Source organism: Vanacampus margaritifer, chromosome 5, assembly GCF_051991255.1.
Source record: "Vanacampus margaritifer isolate UIUO_Vmar chromosome 5, RoL_Vmar_1.0, whole genome shotgun sequence".
NCBI classification, from domain to species: Eukaryota; Metazoa; Chordata; class Actinopteri; order Syngnathiformes; family Syngnathidae; genus Vanacampus; species Vanacampus margaritifer.
Window position 1 is genome coordinate 9,198,104 of NC_135436.1, and position 25,240 is coordinate 9,223,343.

At 41.0% G+C, this 25,240-nt stretch overlaps 1 protein-coding gene across 3 annotated transcripts in view; it reads left to right on the forward strand.

Annotated features, from left to right (window-relative positions):
* The first annotated feature begins 4,077 nt into the window (after positions 1-4,077).
* LOC144052095 (unconventional myosin-Ic-like) overlaps positions 4,078-25,240 on the forward strand; it is a 66,137-nt gene continuing 44,974 nt past the window's right edge. For 2 of the 3 annotated variants that reach the window (XM_077565913.1, XM_077565914.1), the window contains exons 1-2: positions 4,078-4,223; positions 4,337-4,586. In XM_077565913.1, the coding sequence (XP_077422039.1) occupies positions 4,497-4,586 (90 nt within the window). In that variant the 5' untranslated portion in view covers positions 4,078-4,223; positions 4,337-4,496. Of the gene's footprint in view, positions 4,224-4,336; positions 4,587-11,812; positions 11,955-25,240 lie in introns of those variants that run through there. The other variant, XM_077565915.1, reaches the window with a different exon arrangement.

The following is a 25,240-nucleotide window of genomic DNA, read 5'->3' on the forward strand; positions in this document are numbered from 1 at the left end:
CATCCCAAAGATCCATGAAAGAGTGCTGTTGAGATTATTCCAAAACCAGCACTGCCAGGACGATGGATTGGTGGATGGTGAATAGATTCCACTAAATTATGTAATGAATTTAGTAAATGTGTAAAAATATATATTTTGGGGAAAACAGCACCTCCTGCTGGATCATATCGGGCACTACTCTGCCCCTAATATAGATTTGCCACTGGATCGATAGCATTCCTACCTAACTTAAAAATAGCAACGATAACAAAACACTGCCAGTAACATGGTCTATTTTAGACTAGCTAACTAACATGATTATGATTTCGCTTTTCATTGGTGTTTTTTACAGGTGACAATATGCAACAGTTAGTTGAATTTTGTGGAAATGTACTTGAATTTACTCGTGCTCTTTTTTTTTTTTGCAACGAGTGTTTTTATTGGAAGTCAATCACCTCAGACCAGTTCTATTTAACTAACATGATTATGATTTCGCTTTTCATTGGTGTTTTTTACAGGTGACAATATGCAACAGTTAGTTGAATTTTGTGGAAATGTACTTGAATTTACTCGTGCTCTTTTTTTTTTTTTTGCAACGAGTGTTTTTATTGGAAGTCAATCACCTCAGACCAGTTCTATTTAAAAATGAACCTGAACATTGACACACGTCTGCTTCAAGGCAGCGTACCGTTTGTGTGCGTGCGCGCGCGTGTTTGTGTGTGCGCGCGAAGGCCACAGGTTTCCTGTTGATGTCAAGCTGTCAGGAATGCCTCCAGTCAGGGTCAGAGGTCGAAGGATGTGTGTAAGTGTTATTTCCCCTCACCAGCAGCAGCATGCAGCGTAGTGCAATTGCAGTTGCATAACACATTTCTACATCTGGAAATAGAAGTTGTGTGCTGGAAATGTGCAAAGTTTCAGTTGAAAAGAGCAGATACGTTAGTCTACTTTGTATCAGAGTCTTATGATGACCAAACCAAGGATGGAAAAGAGTGACTTTCACATTCTCCGGAGTCCATACAAACTGCCACTAAAGAGACTTTCTTCAATGTAACTCTGTCTTTTGTTGTCAGACACACTGGTTACATTCCGGACACTTGTGCTAAATGTGCGTGTGTAGCAAGTGTTGAGCTGTCTCTGTAGGCACACGCGTCACTTGCTTTTTGTCACTGCCGTCTCATTTGCACTCTTTTCAGGGGTGTTTGTTTGGCGTGCGTAGCCACGCCCACCACACTGCATGACTCAACATCCCTCTCCTGTCTTGTCCTGTCCCATACTGTCCTATTTGCAACTCAATGAGTCTCCTCCTCCCAGCCCAAGTGTGGATAAAATCCGATTCCTAAGAAATGCTATTTTTGTTATATACAGTACACAGTTTTTATGCTGTTAATGTTTTCTCTCAAACTGTCCCCTGTCAAACTTTGTTCAGTTTGACTGCAATCCCGCTAAATATCCATCTCAATAAAATACAAATGAGAATAGAGGGAGCATAACAAACTTTGTTCCATGCTTGGGCAAGTTTCTATTGGGATACAGATGGAAATTTGGGAATTAATATTTCCGTTGAGGATGGCAATCTGTCTAAGCCCTAATGTAGCAAAGCAGTCCCAAACAATGCTGCAAAACAATATTTCACAGTCAGAATGAGATTTTGATGCTGGTGCGCTCTACCTATTTTTTCACACCCACAGATCGCAATGTGTACGTTTCATCTTTCTACAGAATAGTCTGCCAGTAGCACTTCAAGAATCGACAGAGAGAGATAGAGAGAGAGAGAGAGAGAGAGAGAGAGAGAGAGGGGGTTGTGGCAGAAAGGGGAACTACAAGAAAAATAATCTTGAAAAATAAGTTTTGTATAAAATATATACTGTATGTATAAAATTAAGGAAAAATATCTTACTTTATCTTAATAAGACATTTCAGCTAATATTAAGAAACAAATGGCCCATAAGAAGCTCAAATAATAGTTTGCACAAAATGACCAGCAGAAGAGCAATGCTTTTTTTTCTTATTTTAAAAAGAAAATCAATTACACAACTTCTCAAATGAGAAATTAGGGAATAACATCCATTTAAAGTTTGAAGAGAGCTGTTTTTGTTTTCAAGCACATTTCACATTGTTAACACAGTCATGCAACAATCAAATGGCTGTTGAATCAGAACTGCATTACTTGTAAATACATATCACTAAAATCCATCACCGGCTTCGTGGTAGAGTGTCTACCCTGTGACTAGGAGGTTGTGGATTCAATCCCAGGTTGGGTCATGCCAAGATGATGAAAATGGCACTCAAAACTTCCCTGGTTGACTCTCAGCATTAAGGTTTGGAACCTAATGTTCTGCACAAGAAAATATGTCCAAAGCTAAACATTATTTGCTATATGAATTTCCCAATTAAGTTGTCAATTCTCAAATTAAGAAAAAAAACATAATCTTTGGGTGTTCATGTTCCTTTTTGTCTCTCTGTTCAGTCTTTTGTTTCGTGTTCCTTGTCTCCCCCCTTCCCCCCGTCTCGTTATGTGTAACCATGTCCGCCTGTGTGTCTTCCCTTCCCTTGTGTGTCAACCTATCAGTGCCCTCAGCCGCTTGTGTCTTCCCCAGGTGTGTCTTGTCAAGTAATTAGCAGAGGTGTATTTCGTTTGTGGGGTTTGTCCAGTCAGTGTGGGTGCATTGTCTACATTATGTGTGGGGGTTCGTCACAGCCAAGAAGTCTTCGTCACAGCCAAGAAGTCTTCGTCACAGCCAAGTAGTCTTCGTCACAGCCAAGTAGTCTTCGTCACAGCCAAGTAGTCTTCGTCACAGCCAAGTAGTCTTCGTCACAGCCAAGTAGTCTTCGTCACAGCCAAGTAGTCTTCGTCACAGCCAAGTAGCCATCGTCACAGCCAAGTTGTCGCCAATTAGCCATCAGTCTAAACTAGTAGCGACCAGTCTAGTCACGTCCTGTCCAGTCATGGCGACCAGTCTAGTCACGTCCTGCATTTGCATCCACCATCCCTCAATTACTCACGTGCGTCACGTCCCTCATGACACCTGTTACTGTTTTAAAGGGGCTAGGTTTACATACTAGTTTTAAGAACTCCTGCCAAGAAAATTTTGCTGAGCCCATTGACAGACTTAAAATAGGAACATTTGTCTAATCTTTGCTTATTTTTAGCATAGCTTTTTTTTCTTCTTCTTTTTTTTGCCATGTAGCTGAACAGTTAGGTGACAAGCCATCTGGGAAAGAAGAAATAAGTAACGTACATTTATAGTGAAGACAATTTGAGTATGCAGTATGTGTATGTATAACTGCGTACACTGCTTTGGTATCAAGTTTGGGAGGATTACTTTAAAAATATATTCCATTACAGCTACAAGTTGACTGTTTATAAAATTAGTTTGTAATGTAATCCAAGTACCATAATATTTAAGCAATGTAATTGATTACTTTTAATTACTTTGTATGTTATCAGATGTGATTAATCGAGGAACGGTGCTCATTAGGTCAGGGCCACTAGTTAATGAAATACGGAATTTATGACATATGATACTCATATTTTGTGTAAATGTGCTAATGAGGATACATCGTTGGTGGACGCAACACACAACAAATTGCTGGAAAGCAGACGACTCAGGAAGTTCAACTTTGGTGATGTTTATTTAAAAGCGTCAATCTGTTTATATTCTCGTAGACGTATGCCGGTAGTAACCCAACGCCCGCGACCCGCCCCAAAGCTACTTTCATATCACTGATGTGTGCATGTCAGTGTCAAGGCCTTTGTAAGACTCATTGTCAGGCTCAGGAAGCAAACTGCTATGAGAGCACGCGTCCTTTACAAACTGGTATTAGGACAGGGTTTCCTCCTGAACTAGCATCCTGCCCCAGACATTCCCAATACCCGCCCAGTAGACTGAGTAAGTGTTCCGTGACGTATGCGTGTGTGAGAGCAGTCCTATCAATTATCCGAAAGGAGCCAAGAGGAAATAGGATGAATTCCCTTGCCTGCTATTCTGGCCTCATATTTTTTCCTGCCACCGATAATGCTCGATTCCTGCAGTGTCTCAAACGTATTTCTTCAATGCGTGAACTTATCTTCCCATACACACTCAAAGTCCAGTAAGAATCACATCCTCTGCATGTGACATTCATCTTGAGCCAGGGCGGCCCAGCTCCACATCCTCCCTATGCTCCCTCAGCCCGAGTGCTCACATTCTCTGTCTGCTGGCGAAGGGAAGCTGGCCTCAGTGAGGCTCTCCACTCTGCAGAAGGTAACAAGCCAGCCCCAAATCTCTGCATTGGCACTCACACTTTGCACACACTCATTTCTATTGCCCTTGAGATTCGGTCTTGAATCAAATGTTTTCATTCTTGCATGAGGCAGGTTGACACATCTCCAGTGTTGTTCTTCAGCCGTTTCATTACGATGGTCATCTGATAGCATCTCTGCTTGAGTCGAAGATTTGGAGACTTGAGTCCTGGGAATTATAATTTTCCTTGTCAAGGACACATCGGCGACGCAGAAGCAAAGACCACAAGGCGCAATGATGGAACTCAGGATCCAGCTCATCCCGACGGGGGAAATCATTCTCCCTCCGAGGAAAAATGGGGAAAACTACTGCCACAACTGCAAGGTCAGTTCACACTCCCCGGTCAGATCTGAGGCCGGCTCTCGTGTCACAGTTTTCCTCTCAGCCTTCATTCCGCTCACTTTTGTGCAGCTAAGTGGGTGCAAATGAATGATGACAGGGCCAAGGTTACACTGAGTTCCTCGGGAAATTCTTGCAGCGCTAAGTCCTGCCACACACTGTTGACAAATTCACTAACTGCAACAACGTCAACACTAGAGCTACTTGTTATTACTTGGATTTAAAAGCCAACAACCTTGGAAAAAATAATGATGTTGTTCCTAAGAGGAGTGGCAAAAAAGGTGTAATTTAATTTCACCGAACAATGCCATGTTAATGCATGCAGGTCAAAATCCTGCAAGTTTGCTTAAAATGTAAAGAACATGAGTGCAACATAGATAGAGATGGTCGATACTACTATTTATATATATATATAAATAAAATGACAGTATCGACCATCCCTAGTTGGGTCAAATTAATCCAAGTAGAAAATCTGACCCAACTTTCTGGGTCGTTTTATAGAAAATGACAAAAAAAAAATTGACCAAACTTGGGTCAAATTGACCCAAATAGATGATCTGACCCAATGTTCTGGGTTGTTTTATACAATACGACCCAAAGTATTTTTGACCCACAATAGTATATTGACCCAACTGTTTATTTGTTTTTACATACAAATCACCCCAATACCCCCCACCCTCCCAAAAGAAAAAAGCAATGATGGATGGATGGATGGATGGATGGATGGATGGATGGATGGATGGATGGATGGCAGTGCATTGTGGCTTGATGTCAGTTGCCCCACTCTCACCCTGGTCCTCTTTTATTTGCGATAGACTGCTGAGAAATAAGAAATGTGTTCACCCTTCCCAATTTTAAACAAGCATGAAATCTTCACCGCGACAACTGCATTAAACAAACTCCTCAAAAAGAGCTTTCAATGAACAAGTGAACTTTTTGTGGTGACCTTCCGGGATGTGACATTTTGTCTAATATAAGAAAAAAAATATGTACGGTTATTTTTTTCACACTTAGAAATCCACTAGCATCTTCTGCTTATCAAGAGCCTGATGTAATTTCTCAAGCTTTTTTTGCTGGACAGAAATTTCTGTGAGTTTTGAACGAGCCTTTTGGCCAGTGTGTCTCTTGTGAGAGTCAATAGCATGCTGCACATAACATGAACATCCATGTTAAGAATGAATCAATACACGGGGAGGCATACAATCTCTGACAGTAGAGCAAAAAAAAAAAAAAAAGGAGAGAGTTTCCAGACCGTATGCATTTCTTATAAATTACTTTTATCATACCATTCCCATGCATGAGTGAAATGAGAGCTACAACAGTCCATAGATTTTGGCTTGAAGACAGTAAATATAGTAAGCTCTTTGGCACATTTGGGAGGACAGCACACACAAAAAAAGACAGTTGATGTCTAACATCTATTTACAGTATCTAAGGAATGAGGGGAGTGGGTTTTTAAAATCATCCCCCAGTGGGAGGATTAATTTAGATGTACAGTGTAGGAATGTGTGCTTAATGAAGCGTATTCATGGGAGCTGTTTAGAGACAATTGGGGAGGTGTGGAATGTACTGGAGCTCGGATGGGAGGAAACGACAAAGAAATTCCAGTACATTGCCTCTTTTCCCCCCCCTCTGCATTCCTCCTGGGTCATACACTGTATATCTGAATGTGTGTGCAAAGAGTGCGTGTGTGTGCGTGCGTGTGGGAAAGCTTCACTTATTTCATGCTGAATCAATCACTCCCCCCTCTGGCAATGATAGTGCATTACAGTCCAGCACTGGTAATGATCGATTGCTATCTGACCGATTGAGGTCACCTTCACAGGGTAGGACACTGGTTACATTATCGGCACATACTTGAAATGCTGGACTGAAGTTGAATTCACAATCATGCTATTGAAAAAAGACAAGCTGCTATTTGGAATCATCATATTATCACCACATCATAACATAATTCATGTTTTGTACTCAGGAAAGGGAAGTGATGACCTTGCTACTTTTCAGGGGAGCTATTTTGATAGCGTAGCACGCTAGAGTGGATCTGTGACGAAGCTGGGTATTATATCATGTGACATGTGGATAACTGCACTGTAATATCCTGGTAAATATTACTCATACATTACTGTAATGTAAAATAAGTCCATTGTACAGGCTGCGAAAAGGGATGCCGTCAAGCTGAAAAAAAGAGTCCAATCGAGCCTTTTTGGCCTGTGGAACTCCGGAGGCAGCTGACCAAGTGGAACGCGGCTTCGGTGGTGGCTGAGGAAAAATACTCGGACATGGAAGCAGTTCGGCGAAGTCATGGAAAACGACTTCCGGACGGCTTTGAGGAAATTCTGGTCCACCATTCGGCATCTCAGGAGAGGAAAGCAGTGCACCATTAACGCTGTATAGTGGAGATGGGGTGCTGCTGACCTTGACTCGGGACGTCGTGAGTCAGTGGGGAGAATACTTCGAAGACCTCCTCAATTCCACCAACACATCTTCCTTTGAGGAAGCAGAGTCTGGGGACTGAGGTGGGCTGTCCTATCTCTGGGGTCGAAGTCACGGAGGTGGTTGGAAAGCTTCTCGGTGGGAAGGCCGCGGGGCGGATGAGATCCGCCGGAGTTTCTAAAGGTTCTGGATGTTGTGGGGCTGTCGTGGTTGACACGCCTCTACAACATCGCATGGACATCGGGGACAGTACCTCTGGATTGGCAGACCGGGGTGGTTAAAAAGGGGGGCCGGAGGATGTGTTCCAACTATAGAGGGATCACAGTCCTCAGGCCTCCCTGCTAAGGTCTATTCAGGGGTGCTGGAGAGGAGGGTCCGCCGGGAAGTCGAATCTCGGATTCAGGAGGAGCAGTGTGGTTTTCGTCCTGGCCGTGGAACAATGGACCAGCTCTACACCCTCGGCAGGGTCCTTCGAGGGTGCATGGCAGTCACACAACCAGTCTACATGTGCTTTGTGGACTTGGAGAAGGCGTTCGACCGGGTCCCTCGGAGAGTCCTGTGGGGGTTGCTTTGGGAGTTCGGAGCCCCCTGATATGGGCTGTTCGGTCCCTGTACGACCGGTGTCAGAGTTTGGTCCGCATTGCCGGCAGTAAGTGGGATTCGTTTCCAGTGAGGGTTGGACTGCGCCAGGGTTGCCCTTTTGCCACCGATTCTGTTCATAACTTTTATGGAACAGAATTTCCAGGCACAGCCGAGGCGTTGAAGGGGTCCGATTTGGTGGCCTCAACATTGCATCTCTGCTTTTTGCAGATGATGTGGTGCTGTTGGCTTCATCAAGCCCTGATCTCCAACTCTCACTGGAGCGGTTCGCAGCTGAGTGTGAAGTGGTTGGGATGAAAATCAGCACCTCTAAATCCGAGACCATGGTCCTCAGTCGGAAAAGGGTGGAGTGGCCTCTCCGGGTCGGGGATGAGATCCTGCCCAAAGTGGAGGAGTTCAAGTATCTTCATGAGTGAGGGTAGGTTGGAGCGGGAGATCGACAGGCGGATCGGTGCAGCGTCTGCAGTGATGCGGACTCTGTATCGGTCTGTTGTGGTGAAGAAGGAGCTGAGTCGAAAGGCAAAGCTCTCAATTTACGTTCCTAGCCTCACCTATGGTCACGAGCTGTGGGTTGTGACCGAAAGAACAAGATTCCAGATACAACCGGCCGAAATGAGTTTCCTCTGCAGGGTGTCCGGGCTCTCCCTTAGAGATAGGGTGAGAAGCTCGGTCATCCGGGAGGGACTCAGAGTCGAGCTGCTGCACCTCCGCATTGTGAGGAACCAGTTAAAGTGGCTCGGGCATCTGGTTTGGATGCCTCCCTGGAGAGGTGTTCCGGGCATATCCCACCTGCAGGAGACCCTGGGGACGACCCAGGACACGCTGGAGAGACTGTCTCTTGGCTGGCTTGGGAATGCCTTGGGTTGTTGCCGGAAGAGCTGGTTGAAGTCGCTGGGGAAAGGAAAGTCTGGGCTTCCCTGCTAAAGCTGCTGACCCGGCGACCCAACCCTGGATAAGCGATAGATGATGGATGGATGTACAGGCTGCAAAGTGGGCTACTGTTTAAATGGCTACAGGGGTTCTTACAAAATTCTCATCCTACAGCAATGACATAACCCAAATTTGTACCCATGTCAGAATAAGCGGTTAACTACTGCAGTATTTATGTCATAATTATAGTAAAGACAATGTATGTATGAAAATCACTACCTGTCTGAAAAAGTATGAGAAAAATATGAAACAATCAAATGAAAAACAAACTCCCCCATGGGTAGCCATTGAAAAGAGTGGTGTCAATAATACGTCTCTCCCAGCACTCCTTTTTTCTTTATCTATATTTCTCCTGAGAATGCAAAAGTGAGCATTCTAATAGTTCGGAATTCCCTGAAAATATGGTTAGAAATTAAGAACTAAGTATTGTAGACTGCCAGACACTTCTATCCAGATTAGGATTATATTCGGCAGTGTATACACAACTTTGAGTCCCTTCAAGAGGAAAAACTCATTTATCAGCTTTTGCTGGGTCCACCTGACTCTAAAAAATTGATCTCTGCCTTTGTTAATATATTTTCTGAACAAGTGGGTTGTACTACAACTGTATTGAAAAATGCTGAGAAAAAAATGAAGAAAAGGTGAGAAAAAAATAGGAGAAGGAACTGTATATTCAATTTCGGAATGATGTTTGGGATGAGCTGGCGGTGGGCTGGCAAAAAATTCAGAATGCACCCCGCCTACTGCCTGAAGCTAGCTGGGATAGGCTCCAGCACCCCCGCGACCCTAATGAGGAATAAGTGGTCAGGGCCGTTTATAGCTTCATGGGGGCCCTAGGCAAGATGCTGTTTGGGGGCCTCTAGTTTGCCTAACAACAATGAAGAGATTCCTATCCCTTTAGAATAGATAGTCTCTTAAAATACCACAATATATTAGACTTTATTAGCAAAAGAGACTACAGTTAAAATTAAACATCTTAAATTGACAGTCATTTTTACATCAATAAATAAAACAGCTTTTGAGTATTCAGACAAATGTTTAATTGAAATAAAACACAACAAAACAAACTCAATTTTAAAGTGCAACAAGGAAAACAAACCAACTTAAAATAGCTCCTTAGGTTATCAAGCAAATAGACCATGAGTGAATATTCCTATTTTTTTTATTACAGTAATATTGCACTACAATGCAATACAGAATATTAAAATTAATCAATTTTTATATCAAAAATATATTGCATTATATATATATATATATAAATATATATATATGTATTTTTAAAAGCTTGTACCCAATTACAAATTTGTCACTTTTAAGCATTTTCTACAATAATTTACATATTATACTAGTTAAACTAGGGGCTGGCCAAGGGAAGGTTAACATCTATAAATAAATGCCTGAGGCTAGCGAGCTGGCTAGCAAAACAATTAAACAAACTTGCTAAAACTAAAATAAAATCGAGTTTTGCCTTCAACTATCCATCACCAACAAGTCCCAACCTTTGTACTTTGACCGTTTTTTTCCTTCAGCTTTATTTTTCTTGCGTTTTTTCACACCGCTGAGATAACTTCTTTTTGATGCTATTACAGTGTGTGTTTTGGTAAGTACTGTCGTTAACAAGAAAGGTAGATGGGTAGCTCTCTCACACAGTTAGTGCCGTAGAGGCTCTACGTCACCAGCTGTGTGACACAAAAACACCAGCCACTGCTTATCATCACAGTTTATTTTATTTATATCCTATGTTTATTTTTTTAAGCATAAAGGGCATATAATAAACAAATATTAGAGACAGATAAAGACAGGACATTTTTATCATCTTCAGGTAAGGCATAGAGCTTGGGGGCCCCCTAGTGCCTTGGGGGCCCCCAATTCAATTATGTTCTAATAATGCAAGGCATCATTTAATTCAATTTAAGGTTATCCACAGGCTTCATTATTCAAAAATTTAATGTAACAGAAATTTCCCTTCTATTTCTCCTTTATGTGATCGATGTAACTCTGCAGAGGGCTCTTTGACTCACCTCTTTTGGGCATGCCCAAAACTTTATAACTTTTGGTGTGACATATTTAAATGGTATTGTGAGGCGTATGATCGTATGTTTGAACCTGAACCAGAAGTTGCATTATTTGGGGGGGTTCTCTTTCGCCACTATTATTTTCTGCTCAGGGCCAAGCAGCATCACTTTGTCGCCAGCCATCTAGATGTCAAGTAACTGTTAAAGTGAGTTGACAAAAATAGTCATTTAACACATTTTTGTTGAATCTTGTGGCACCTATATAGAGTTACAATACCTTTTTTATGAAGAAGGTCTCAATTACTACTGGATTTTTGCTATTCACACAGCTCTCTAACCCCCGCAAGTAGCGGATTTTCACCGTAGGGAAGAAAATTGTCAAAATTGTCAAAAAAAGTAAATATACCTGAAAATCAACAGTAGGAAAGTACGGCATATGCACTTGGTTACTTACCAGTTACTAACACTGCATACAAGCATTCTTAATTTCCCTACTGTACATGTCTAGTAAAGAGAAGCTAACCACTGCTAGTCCAGATATTTTTGCACACAATGTCGCAAAAATAGATTGTTTTGGATTCTCATGGTAGGTAGTCCTTACTATTCAGATGCTATTCATGCTAGTAGTATCTGCTTGGTAAATGTCATTATTTATACCCATCCTTTGTCACAACAATTCCGACTTTTGGTTTTAAGGTCATCATTAAACGCTTTCTTCTTCTTCTTTTAACTATAGATTCATATTTTGTTGGGAATCGCAGTTAATTTGCAGTAAGGCGGTTCTAAAGTAATGTACGCGTGAACTTGAACGCAACTGCAGGACAGCAGTAGTCTAGTACTATCGTTGAAAGGCTCTCAGCCTCAGTTGACTGCTTGAGTGTACTTCAACAATGACGACATAGTACGGGGTTCGCTAAAAATAAACCGCAAACACATCAGCCGCCGTAATGGGTTCTGGCCGATGTTCCTGGTTTTGGGTGTAGGTTTGCAGCCCTTTAGTGAGAGAAAAGGAAGGGTGTCATTTCCACACCACTCCCACTGAGGCTTTTGGGGAAGTTATGACACAATCGTCATGTTTTTTGTTCTTCATGGCACAATTTATCGCAACACCTCTGAGATATTTATGCGACTTTATGTGAGGGCGTGTATGTGCTAGAGAGGGTGAGCGTGGCGCTGTCGCAGAGTCCCGCGTGTGTAGCCGAGGGTGGGAATGGGTGTGGGAGCGGTGGGAGGGTCAGGAGGAAGCAGCCGGCAGCACTGACAGACACCAGGCACCGCAGCGACATATTCTCGCCGAACTGGATCGACTTTGTCAGCTCTTCTGCTCCGAGGAAGCCGACAAAAACGTCACCTCATTTGACCTCGACTTTTTGAGGTACGTCCTGCCCACGCGTGGCACACGACTCGAGTTAGCATGAACTGCACGCACGGTCGCTGCGTTATGTTAAATGTGAACTTTCGCCAACGTTTCCTGATTCGTTGGGAAAAGGAGTTGCCACTTCAAGTACACGTTTGTGGCATTTTGGAAGCTGCTTCGAGTTATTTCTGACATTGCGTCGTGCTTGTGTGTGTAGGCTGAATGAACGGGTGGGAACGTGCCGAACGCCATTTATATTACAGCACTTGAACTCTTAACAAAGTTCGTGGACAACGATCTTGTATGTAAATCCTAATCAGTTCGATTGATTTTAGTTCGACGTCGAACCCATGACAGCAACATTGAATTCCTGTGATTTTATTCAGACGTTCATTCATAACGTCTTGCTGATTAACTGTGACTTCATACGGTGTCATTCATCGCCAAGTGACTCAGAAAATCTTTGTTCAACTACCCAGATGACAGATTACTGGTGGAGTTGTGTCTAATTAAAGGATTAAGACCAGCACGGTTTTGCAGACATGGACTGTTAGAAATATAGAATAAACATACTTGAGTTCAGAATGGAGGGTGCCCCTTCAGGGAATGCCATTTCAGTGTGGCATGCAGTCTTTAGTTGTCTTTTTTATAGAGCCAGTCAGAGACACATTGAGGCTGTTTAAAAGCAGCAAACCTCACATTTTCTTTTTGTGGGCATGCATTTCTTTATTAAAGCAAGAATATATTTGCTAACAGACATCACACATTGAGGCTGGATTTTCCTGAAAAAGTTTCACAGTGGGTGAGAATAAAAAATAAAAAAAATAGCAAAGTGTCTGCCAGACCCATGGCACTGAATGAAAAAGAAAAATCTGCAACCTGCGTAATAATATTGTATGTCTGTGAGATGTATGTTACTTTACAATTCTCAAATTCACACAGTAAAAATCTGTAGAGTAAATTTGACTCTATTTAGACTAATGTTTGCACTGGGAAGAGAGTAAAATAAAGAATTGAAAATAAATAAATGAAATAAAAGTCACTCAAGGGTTGAGGAACTAACTCACAATCTTCAACTTGAGAAACTGCCACACTAGAGCAGACTGCAACTCCTACTATTTGCTTATATCCAAAATGAGACCAAAAACATATTTTTTGTTCTTGGAGTTACGAAGAATCCATCTGACCTGAGCAATATACTCACACACAGCAGGAGCTAGGGAGCTCAAGGGAGTAGATCGGCTGTCTCCCAAGCTGAAGGTCGTGAGTTCTTTCCTCAACCCTTGAGTGGCTTTTATTCATTTATTTTCAAAAAATTTTTTTTTTACTCTCTTCCGAGTGTAAATATTACTCTAAAACTGAGTCTGTTTGGTCCCGCTCTAAATAAAGTCAAATTTACTGTGCACTTACCAGTATTTGCAGATTAGTGTGTGTTGCAGAAAAACTCACCTATTTACAATTTTGGGTAATGTGACAAAAAGAGTCTGGAAATGATTTTTTTTGTGGCAAAACACTGTTCTACAGTATTTATTACATTGTGGCGTCTCTTTAAGTGAGACAAGGAACAGTTACTGCCGGTCATAAAGCTGCCAAAACAGCCCCACAAAACTAGTTGTCCCTTCAACCAAGCTTTTGCGTCGCCAAACTTTTGCCGTGGCTAAAGTTGCAATACAAAATTAGAAGTGTGAAGAAAAGTGCCAGCATGGGTGGGAGAATATTCCTCTCTGCTCAATCTGCTTGGAACAGCTGACCTGTTGCCTCAAGGTCATGTGGAGGGCAGGACTTCTTGCATTGAGATGAGAGCCTGTCTGCAGCTGCCACCTGGAACTAAGATGACAGGCATTCGGCTGTAAATGTGATTTAATCCTCTTTAAATGACAATCCCTGTTTGCGGATGAAAGGTGCTGAAGCAGGGCTGCGTGGCACGGGCAGAATGATGACGTTTTTGATCTGAAAAGACATCAAGGTCAGCAGCTGTTTGAACAAAATTTGTCATTTTCCAAAACTTTCCCCCCTCTGGTGAGGATTTTTTTCCATTGCACTGCTCCCCCACTTTCCATTGCCTCTTGGGGCTTTTTTGTTTTACAATCTCAATGCACTGGTTTTTGGTGATATTTTTGCTCTGTAACAAAGTTGTGGCTTAGCCCAGATGTCGGCCTACTTCTGCATAGTAAGCTAGTTATGTACTGTGTTCCAGTGCAAGCACAATAAAAATGTCCGGGGAAATGGTTGACGGCATCCAATAAGTTTATAAACAAGCTACAACATTTTCTGTAGCTGCCTTACGAACCGACAAACTATCTCTCATTATTGCAGTTAGTTACTTTCGGTTGATTTTACATGTTCTGTTTTGCAATGAAAATACTTCTGCTAGAATTACATTCAAAGTTAACTCTTTGACTGCCCGACGTTTTCAGAAACGGGATGTCGCCAGTGCCAGCCGATTTAAGCATTTTGACTGATATTTCAAGATCCACAGAAAATGTTGTGTTTGGACTATGGAAACACACATACTACCAAATGAAAGATTGAACTCTCATCTTTCATCAGAAAAAAAAGTTTGTTTCTACCTTATTCCGTTTTTCAGTAATCAACAATAGAAAATGGTTAGTTTCACCGAAATGCTCTGTTTTGAAACAAAAAAACGGAGAAAACAAGCTTTTTGTGAAACGATGTTATTTCATGCACTCTAGTGAATTCTACACTTCTTTTTGTCCATGATGCCACAAACACCTAAATAGTGCTTTACTTCTGTAAAACACTACCACCAACAATGAAAAAGTGTTTTTAGATTGCAAAATACGTTTATTTCCATTCAACAGTAACAATTTGACAAAACAATTTCGCAAACTATTTACAAATGTGTGCAACTGTGGTACTATTTACAATTATGTGGATGTTTCAAATACAGTTTTTCTTTTTGTAACGCTCCCATGCGTGCAAGGAGACGGGATAGGATTTGCACAACAGATTCGTTTCACTGCGATTGCCCCTTTCGCGTGCAGACGTTACACTTTCTTAACAGACTTTTTTTCCGGGGAATAGCAAGTAGCAGACTGTACCCACTCCTCCGATGAATATGCATTGGACTCGGGGTACTCTTCATCGTCCGATTGAACGTCCGCCTGAGCGTGCTCGGTTGTGCTCCGCGTTTTCCGGTGTTAGCATCGCTAGCCGGTGAGGCTTTATGATGTGGTCATAGCCACCGCGTCAACGCTTCCAACTTCGGCGACAACGCTTCCAACTTCGGCGTCAACCTTGGAGCCACCATCATCATCATCATCGTCGTCATCACTGTGCTCTTTAGCATTGGTCAATGAGCTGCTTGCAACCGGTCGCCATTGTTCGCTTCCTCAACCATCTAGCTCCGCCTCACGTCTTCTACTGCTGCGTCAACGCTTCCAACCTCGGAGTCACCATCATCATCATCGATGATGATCATTGTCGTCATCAATGTGCTCTTTAGCACTGGTCGATGCTTTTCGTCTTTGAAAAAAATGCTCAAGCGTGAGCTGCTTGCAACCGGTCGCCATTTTCGCTTCCCATCCCCAGCCATTGTCCCCTCTAGCTCTGCCTCACGTCTTCTTCTGACGCTTACCCAATCTTGTCAAAAGAGAGTCATCGCTGCCATCTAGGGGCCAAAAAATAGTCATTAGGCTAACTAGATCTGCTTGAAACTTTTACCACAGCTGGCCAAGGCTTTCCTCCACCCGTTTCCCCCCCAAAAAAAAAATAATTGGAGAACGTCTTTTAACGTCCTTGGCGGCCCTCCGTAGGTTTTTACTCAACGTTATTTAACGTTTTTGGCAGTAAAAGAGTTAAGTTTCAGGTGGCTGCTGAAGCGGTGACACCAGTCTCATTATTATCCCCCCCCACCCCACCCCAAAAAATCAGTTTACCACGATTGATTGTTTCATAATGACCTAGAAGTGTTTTTCCATGCAAATATTTACGTAATTATGACTTTACTATTGCATTAGCTCATGTCAATTAATGATTAAATTCAGTTTACATTGCCACCTCATGAACTAAACTGCATGAGTTTTATCCTGGGGACTCCCCGTTCTTTTCTTGTGTAAAGCAAAGCTGGTCCCAAACTGATTGATCATTGCCGCAGTTGAGGATTTTAAAAGTCATGGTTTCCTGTTCTGAAGCATATTGCCTCACAGTCGAGAGGTTCTGTGTTTGAGTCTCGAGTCCTGTATGGGCTTTGTGAGTTCTCCCTGTATTTGCTTGAGTTTTTTCCCCTGGTATTCTGGCTTCCTCCCACATCCCCAAATCATCTATCTAGTGTGTACCCTGTTGCTGTGTCCGAGCTCTGAACGCTGCAGTAGTATTCTCCACAGTCTCCACTTTGCTGTAGCCGTCCATTTTCATGCTGCGATATCTCCTTATTTTGTTGTTTTATTTTTATTTTGTTATTTATTTTTTCTTTATTTCTATTTTATCTCCTTGTTGTGGCTAACGGGTACGTGCCAAGGATTAAACAGAAGAACCAAATTGTTTTTCATTAGTGCTTTTTAGCATGCCTTTTATTTTATATTTTTTATTCGTATTTAATGTATGTTTTTTCTTTCAGTTTTCTGCTTACTTCATACAACTTCCTGCCTATGTCCTTCTTTTATTCTAACATCCTTCTCTATTGTTGAGGCTGTTCCTTCTTTTGGAATAAGTGTCAGAAGAAGTAACAGCAGAGCATGCGGCCAGAATCTTTTGATGACCGCTGAACTGCAGTCTGGCGCAATATGCTGATGTTATCAAGTTTTGTGTAACCTGAGAGATATTTCTCCTGAAGATGTTGTGTAACGACTTAAATAGTACTAATTTTGGTGTGTGTTTTTTAGAGGATAATAAAAGTTGTGTGGACGTACTCAACATGCTGTAGATGAGTAAACCCACACCCCCTAGAAAATAATCTTTCTATCCTTTTGCTCATCGAACACGTAGACGGTTTACAATTGCTAATCTTATTAGGTTCAGGTTGAAATCTTGTGAATTTAAATTTCTAATAAAAGAAAAAAAGTTAACTTAAGACTTGCATTGGGGTCCTCGGTTTATGACTGAGTTCTGTTCCTATGGCAGTGGTCTTGTACCTATATCAGAATTTAAACACCAATGCAATGCTAACTACTCAAACACTGAGAACTAAGGAGTGCTTTTGGATCTTTTCCTCTGATAGCAGAAGCGCAGATAGTACACTAAACCATGAATACGACCAATAAGTTAGAATGTAACAGCCGCCTACACGATGTATGCTTATGGCATTTACACTAAATGATATGTTCCACTCCATATGGAAAGTTTGACTGCATGATCTCAAGTACAGAACTACTCTTGCTTAGGCAAGTCTGTGAGCAGCAGCATGCAAAAAAGTTGAAGTGTTTGGATGATGGAGCAACATGACTGCAGACAAGAGAAGGGTCTCGTCCAGTTGGGGAAAAAAATGGCAAGTCAGACAAAACATTAAATGTGCTTCACTCAGTTGTGTGGGTGTGTGCGCGTGTGACAGTTTGTGTGTGTTTGATATTGTTTGTGTGTATGTAAGATAGTGAGATTGGTAAGATTTAGCCTGTGGAGCATCGAGTCAATTCTTTCCTCACATCCTTAAACTAGCGCAATGGTGCAGTGAACTCTGCCCTGCTGGGAATAAATTATAGATTGATAAATGTATTGCAGCGCTAAGCTAACTGCTGTGGGTTTGGAAACCACCCTAGAAATGAGTCCAGATCTACACCGCCTCATTTCCATTTGAATCTGGGAAGTCTGTCTCTGTTTTTCTCTCTTTAAAGTTGGTTAAAGAGGCCACAATTTATGTTAAATTGGCTTGGTGCCATCTGGAATTAAACTTTTTTAAATATATATTTTTAATCTTATTATAGAACTATTTCATTATTTAACAATTTGGCAATGGCAAAGTAACTAAAAATAAGATATTGTAAATAATTTACAGTAGGGCCCAACCCTTTGATCGGCAGATTATATCCACTGTATATTTAAATTCAAAACATGCTTCATTTTAAAAACATAGCTAGCCTAGCGCTAATGCTAAAAGCAAAGGGAGGATTTTATGCATTTTTTTAAAATAATCGGCAGATTTTAATCGATAATGGGTATTTTTTTCTGCCAAAAATCGGTATCGGCATCGGTCTAAAAAAATGCATATTGATCGGGCCCTAATTTATAGATACTGTACTGTAAAAACAATAATGATAGATCACAATATTGATATTTTGTCCCACCTTAAAAATTTAGGAGGCCGACTTGCTTACCTCATGCACCACCTGCCAGTGACTCATATTTATTTGAAATACGATTAACCTTATACTTTGGTTCGCTGCCCACACATGTAAGAAGGTAGGTGGTCTAAAAAATAAAAATAAAAAATCCCACTGATCTCATAATATGTATAACAGCTCAAAATAGATTTTCCACCTGTAAATGTGGCATTAAATAACAATTTATGCTGTCTATCCAAAGTGTCTGTGTTGTGATCAGCTCATCCATGAGAATCCTTGTAATTATGACATGGTTATAACATGCTGATCTTTGCTACTCGTACCTGCAATTATTCTATGTATGTAGACTGTCTTGCCATGCTGTCAGTGCCATTGGTGTTGACACACCCAACCACCAACCTCTGCAATAAGACACCAAAACCTCAGTGTGTTGATAGAACACAGAATAAAGTGTTTGTTTTGGTTGGAAGAAATGGTGGACTTTCCTACTCAAGCAGAAATCGTCAAACGTCACTCATTATTAGGACATATTGAATTAAGAAAGATAGCATTTATTAGTGGGTAGATCTTTCTTTGTACATACTTTTAACTTAACATTTTTCACATTTGTGGACACGACTTATGTTTGTCCCACATGGCATAAATCTACCGGTACTTCAAAAGATTTCTGTCCAACTACTTGGTGATTTTCCTTCTACTCATTTAGCAAAATGTGCTCTTTCCTTGTCAGCGTGCGTATTGATTTTATCTTCAATCTTCTCTTATTGTAAAATATCTTGTATCTTCTTAGCCTATTTGGGGACTGTGAAAGGTTTTGTAGATTTTGCGCCGGAATGCAGTGTGTTGCATACAGCAGCACTTTCCCTGTAGACACTTTTGCATATTTAGCTTCACAGATAGATGCCATGTGCTGTACAGGCACTGTGTGCTATGCGAATGACATCTTCCATGACATATGGGCACGTCAGATGTCATAGTAAAAGTAATTACAGCTACCCAGTGGCAACACTTATTTTGTCTGACGGGAAAAATTGAGCTATCTTCTGGAAGTTTTTATTTTTTATTTTTTTTAAAAAGTGGAGGTCATATCTTATTATTTAGGGATGTGGTATCTATTAGCGTGGAGGCCACTATTTGGGAACATAAATCATGCAGCAGATTGCCAATTTAGCACAGTTTTATGCACACCTTACGGAGTTAATTTTTCACTTGCAATGACTAAAGTCAACTTTTGCAAGTCCGATCCAATTAGCAATGGAAATAAGCTCTTGAGTTTTTCCACACACACACACACACACACAATGCTTTGTTAGCATGCTTGTCAATCATTCACTCAGGTGTTATGTGCTCACAGGTTAAAAGATGTAGTTGCACCATACACACTTCACCCGGAAGGCGTTTTTTATTAAGCACTTGCTACTTAAAAAAAAAAAAGTAAATTACAACAGAAAACATAGTTTATGTACTTTTTAGATCATTTTAGACACATGCCTTGTCCACCTAAAAGGCATTCATAGCCTTTGCTAAGGTGACGAACAGGAAACCAGTGCCCTTATAAAGTTTTTCTCACTGCGTTCTTTTTCCGTTAACCTTTAACTGAGACCTTCCAGAGTCCTTTGATAATGTCAGAACAATTTGAACAGGTGTGGCCTTGGACGTGGCGAGAGAGATTGAGAAGACCAGGCGGGGTTGAACCAAACAAACAAACAAACAAAAAGGAAACATGCCAATATAAAAACGAAAATTTATTCAAGTACATTTGATAAACAAGATAAGCATCCTGGGAGAAACTAGACTGGACGGTGCATGCTGGTCTTTATGTGCTTATTGGTGTCAAAGGTGTGGGCATGTTTGTGTCCCAGAAAGTGGCCTAGGTTTGGGCCTATCAACTGGTCTCATCCTGTCACCCGCATTTCCTGAAGTCATTAAGTCACATGGTTGGGAATGGAGTCTCAATAATCGATCGGAACTGGGACCAGCATTTAACATCGTCTGCTGACGCGAAAAAGTATCCCCTATAGACCACCCAGCAAATAACAAGTCCACGCATGGCAGTGGCGGCTGCTGGTCATTCTGACCAAATCATTAAATGTGTTTATTTACTCTAATTCAACTTCGCTATTACCTGCCGTGATGTGCAGCTTGTTAGCAGGTAGAGCTTCTAACGAGGGTACACGACTGTGTGACTGAGTTGGTTGGGGAAGGGAACCGCAGAGTGACGCCACTCACAATGCTAGTTGTTTTTAACTAAGTCGCTGGTGATCGTTCTGTAAAGTCAGTTCAGAACAATGGAATAAAAAAACATGCGGCGGTGGAGTTTTTATATTTCAAGATCGGTGATTCACTTATTTCACTGTCAATCACAGAGGCATTTCATTGCTTCTGCTCTTTCTGGCTGTGTTGCGATGTTGCGTAGTGTAAAACCTACCTAGTATATACCAGGGGTGTCAAACTCATATTAGCTCAGGCGCCACATGGAGGGAAATATTTCACCAAGTGGGCCAGACCGGTAAAATCATGGTATATAACTTGAAAACAATTGGTGTCATTTATACACAGATTTACAGGCCAGCCCTAAATAGCGGGGCTCAACTGTAACTATACAGTATTGTTCAAAAAGCCGTCAGACGCTCGGACATCAATCACATGATTTATCAAGATGGAGTTAATGCGTCATTTAGCACAGTATGTGTTATAGCTTTAACACTTTTATTGAAGCAGCATCTGGATGAAATCGAGTTCCAAGTACTTTCAAATAAGTTCTTTCCTCGCAGACGAGCTCTTGGCAAGACGCCACCATTTTTACGTACGGAAACGCCGATGTTACGTTTACGTCAAGACAGAGCATGCGCATACCGGACGCAGCCTCGGCATTCCGATTGGAGTATTTACATGACGCTCGTTCGGATTGACGAAAGGAATATACTAACCCTGTGATTCTGAATGAAATTCCATTCGGATTCAGCCTTTTCATTCCGATAGAGGTGTTTTATATGAAGCATTTTCATTCTATTTGGAGGTTCGGTTACATGGCTCCATGTAAACTCGGCTAATAACCAAATGAATGGATTGAAATCTATCATATTATGTCATGAGTAATAAGTATACAGGACACGTGCAAGGCACAGACGCACTGCAAAGAAGAATATATCTGTGTGTAAAAGTAGTTGGCTATTATCAATGTAAATGTCAGCTGCTAATTGGTCTGTAGTTATCAAGGGGGTCCACTTATTATTATTATTTTTTTATCATACCACAGCTGTGTTGCCGGTAGACAGCCTGCTTTGTTTTTGCAGACAAACCTCCCCATATATGGACTTCTTGGTATAAATAAGACCAAGATGGTGTTTGTCCCATAAGGGAGGGAGAAGAGGATGGAGCAGAATAATACTGTAGGCATATGATGAAGAAAGAGAGAGAGAGGATGCGGTCAAGGAACAGGATGGTTGGAAGATGAGGCAAGGAACCGACTGGGTTGCACGAGTAGCAAAAGACTTTGTAAGGGGGATGGACAGGTTGAATGTTCCGTGTTTTGAGTTCCTTTTGAACAAGTTACCACCTGCCCTATGACTGGATTAGCCTGTTTGTGTGTGTCTTTTTTTCTCACACTGTGCCTCTCTTACCTGGGACGGTGGGTGGGAATTTGTCAATTTTCCAGTATTACTTATAACTCAAAACATACAATTTGCTTACAACTAACCTATTCTGGGCTTTAGCCAAGTCTAAATCAAAGCAAGAATAAATACTTCTTTTTTTTTTTTCAATCCCAGAACCCCAACTCAATATTTTGTTGCACAACCTTTTGAGACAGTCTCTGCAATCAGAAGATTTCTGTAACTCTCAAGGAGACTTAATTGTGCACCTTTTAATAGGTATTTTGGCCCATTCCTTATGAACAAACTTCTCAGGTCTGACTTGTGTCTTCTCCTGGTTGAATGTTGTCGTCAGATGTTCAATCAGTCCAATGCCATCATCCTGTTGGGGAGGACCTGGCTGTGAACATGACACTGGGAAGAACATTTCAGAATGTTTTCAGATAGTCTTGAGATTTCATTGTGCCTTGCATGGATTCAGGACACACGAGTCGGCTTTGCATGCAGACTTTAAAAAAAAAAAAATCATTCTATTAGGGCTTGGGAATAATTCAATGTCAGTATGTATTATAGATGAATATCAATACAAAATGTGTTATATAAAATGTTTGCTAGCAAAAAACTCAAACCCTGACCCCAGCAGTATGGGTATGTGTGTGTGTGTGTAGGCAGAGGCTACAGTGTGGTGTGAAATTTGTGCCACAATTACAAGCACGTAAGAGACAGAGCACGAACTCACACCAAAAATCTCCACTCGCCATTTTTTTTTTACCTTCAGCGAATGGCACTCGAATCGATGCACATGTTGTGCTTTTCTAATGGAAAAAAAAAGGCATAAACATGTCCGGTAGATGCACTTGCATCACAGGTCAATGTGTCACCAAACTTTGTGAAGCTGAGAGCTATTTCTTGGGTAGAGATGAATGCTAAGGGCTACAAGTTTGATACACAGTTTCGAAATGACCAATCTTCTCTAATTACCTTTATTAATGTTACTGTTACATAAATAAGTTATTTGAAGATACTGAGGCATTTTTTGTGGACGCAATTTGGAACCTTAGCTGATTAGCTATTAGAAATAGTCCGACAGTATTTTTGACAGCTAAAAAGCATCAATAGCCAGCAGAGCCAGAGTGACCCAATTAGCTATCGTGTCATGTAAAGTGGTAGCAGCAGCATATTTTTTCTTTAGTTATAATTTGGGTTTAGTTAAACTAGATGGATAGATGTTGAAATATCAGGCAAATTTGCCCCAACACAGGCGCATTTTATGTTCCAACTTCCAACATGATGATGATGCCAAGCAAACATTTCAATGAACAAAATGAATTTGCCTTGATGGAAATTCAGTTACAGTTTTCGAATGGCCCAGTAAGAGGAAAAAAAGACTTGAGGCAGAGTTATGGATTGACACAACCAACAGACTCTAATCCAAACAGACATCTCTGTAAGATTCAAAACACTCAATTTAGCCTAGAGATATGTCTTACTGTGTTGTTGGAGGAAATACCATGCATGACCAAACTGCTGCCCCAGTGGAAAAGCGAGTGTATGAAAGTGTCGTCCAGCCTCCCTTAATTTCATTTAAGGCGTAGTTTTGTCGACGGTCTGGCTGACAGAAAGACACACGCGCACACTGGTGATCTATTTTGAAACATGTGGGAGGGAGGCATATTAAGCAGGACCAGCTTGACTTTGGGTAATCCCCTTGTGTAAAAATATATTTGTGCCAGAGTTGTCATAATTGGCGGTTATGTCAGAAGTCACAACACAGACACACACACTCAGCCTCTTTTGAAATTCAAATTCCTCCTTGTCTGACCGCTTTCACAATTAGTCTCTCATTTCCTGCCTTGCATTCGCTTTCTTTCTTCTTTACTCACCATTTTTGTCTTGCTTTCCTCACTCATATTTGCAGCCCGCATGGTTTGCATTCTTTTACTCTGACATCACTACCGCACAGCACCGCACTGCCATCTATGACATACATTTTTTCGACTACTTTTCTACTTTTCTTGGCTCTTTCTTTTTTTAGTCCTTGCATGCCACCACTCCTTTTTTTGAAAATTGTATTTAAGACATGTCTTATAATAGCAATGATTGAGTGATATTTAGCAAACAAACAAATTTAATTATTATGCTGTCAAAAAAGTGAAAGATGAAAAGTTGGGGATTATTGATGGTGGAGGAGACTGAGACAGGAATGCTATGAAAGAGATGAAAAAAGAATGACAGGCTAATGTCGACATTTAGTTGGCTTGAGTGTGTTTTGTTATTGTTGGAAGTAGGTGCACTTGAGATATTCGTACATTTTCATTTGCAGTCTTGGGGTTAATCCTGGAGTCTCCTCTCACAGGCTCACATATCTCACTTTTGACAGTTTTACAAAAGTGACATGAAAAGGCAAATATTTTTTGCAATATTGTCTTTGAGTTTTTGATTCAAAGAATGTTATTGTCACACCAACACACATTTCCACATGGTATGGCACAAAATATGATACCTCAGGTCTTAGGTTAGCTCACTAAGTCCTAAAACGTATTCAAATAAAGAAAGAACAACAAAATAAAATAAAAATAATAAATGACTAGTAAGATTCTCATTTACATTTTTAACATGTGCAACAATATACTGTATATGCGTGGATGTGTTTGAGCGGGTAAAAAGACAAGAGCAGAAACAACCAGAGCAAGGATATTATGACTTTCCACACAGCTAGCATGTTTCATTAGGCACTTGCTCTGTCGACAACGACTTCCCCCCCCAACAACAAACCACGTTCCCTGATACTAGGTGTGTCGTCTTAACATTGCTCAGCTGTACAGCCATATTGTTTTTGGTTGATGGCCAGATTCTGTCCACTGGGACAGGGGCTTTATTGAGGCGCAAAGTGATTATTAAGCATAATGTAATGGAGACGGGTGGGGACGTTTTGTGCTTGTTTTTTCTTAACACAGAGCATATCAGTATTTGAATTTAAGTTAATTTAAAAAAAATCCTGATATTTGTCTTGAAACTTTTTCGCTGTTGTGTTTCTGTCTTTCTTACGACGGCATATTAGGGCCATGTATAAATGTGTATTTTTTTTAGAAATTGCAAATTCACGACTTTAGAAAGTGGTAAATCTGCGAGAAAAAACTTACGAGAAACACACGTAGCGTACCACTCGGATGTTTGTGCCAATACTTTTCGGTCGGGTTTTCAAATAAGGAGATATTAATGGCTTTAACCATATCATGTTAAGCACTTTGAAACGTCGGGTACTGCCAGCGACAAAGACTCCTCGCTTTGCGAAGGTCCACACCCTGAGGATCAAGCATTTAAGTTAATTTGTTAAAATAAATATTTACTTGTACATTTATGTTTCCAGAATTATTATTTACACATTCATACATTTTGGTATTTTTTTTCTACAAATGTATCCAAGTTGATGTGTCAAATCTGCTGCTCTTAGTCATTTACTTGCATATACCTA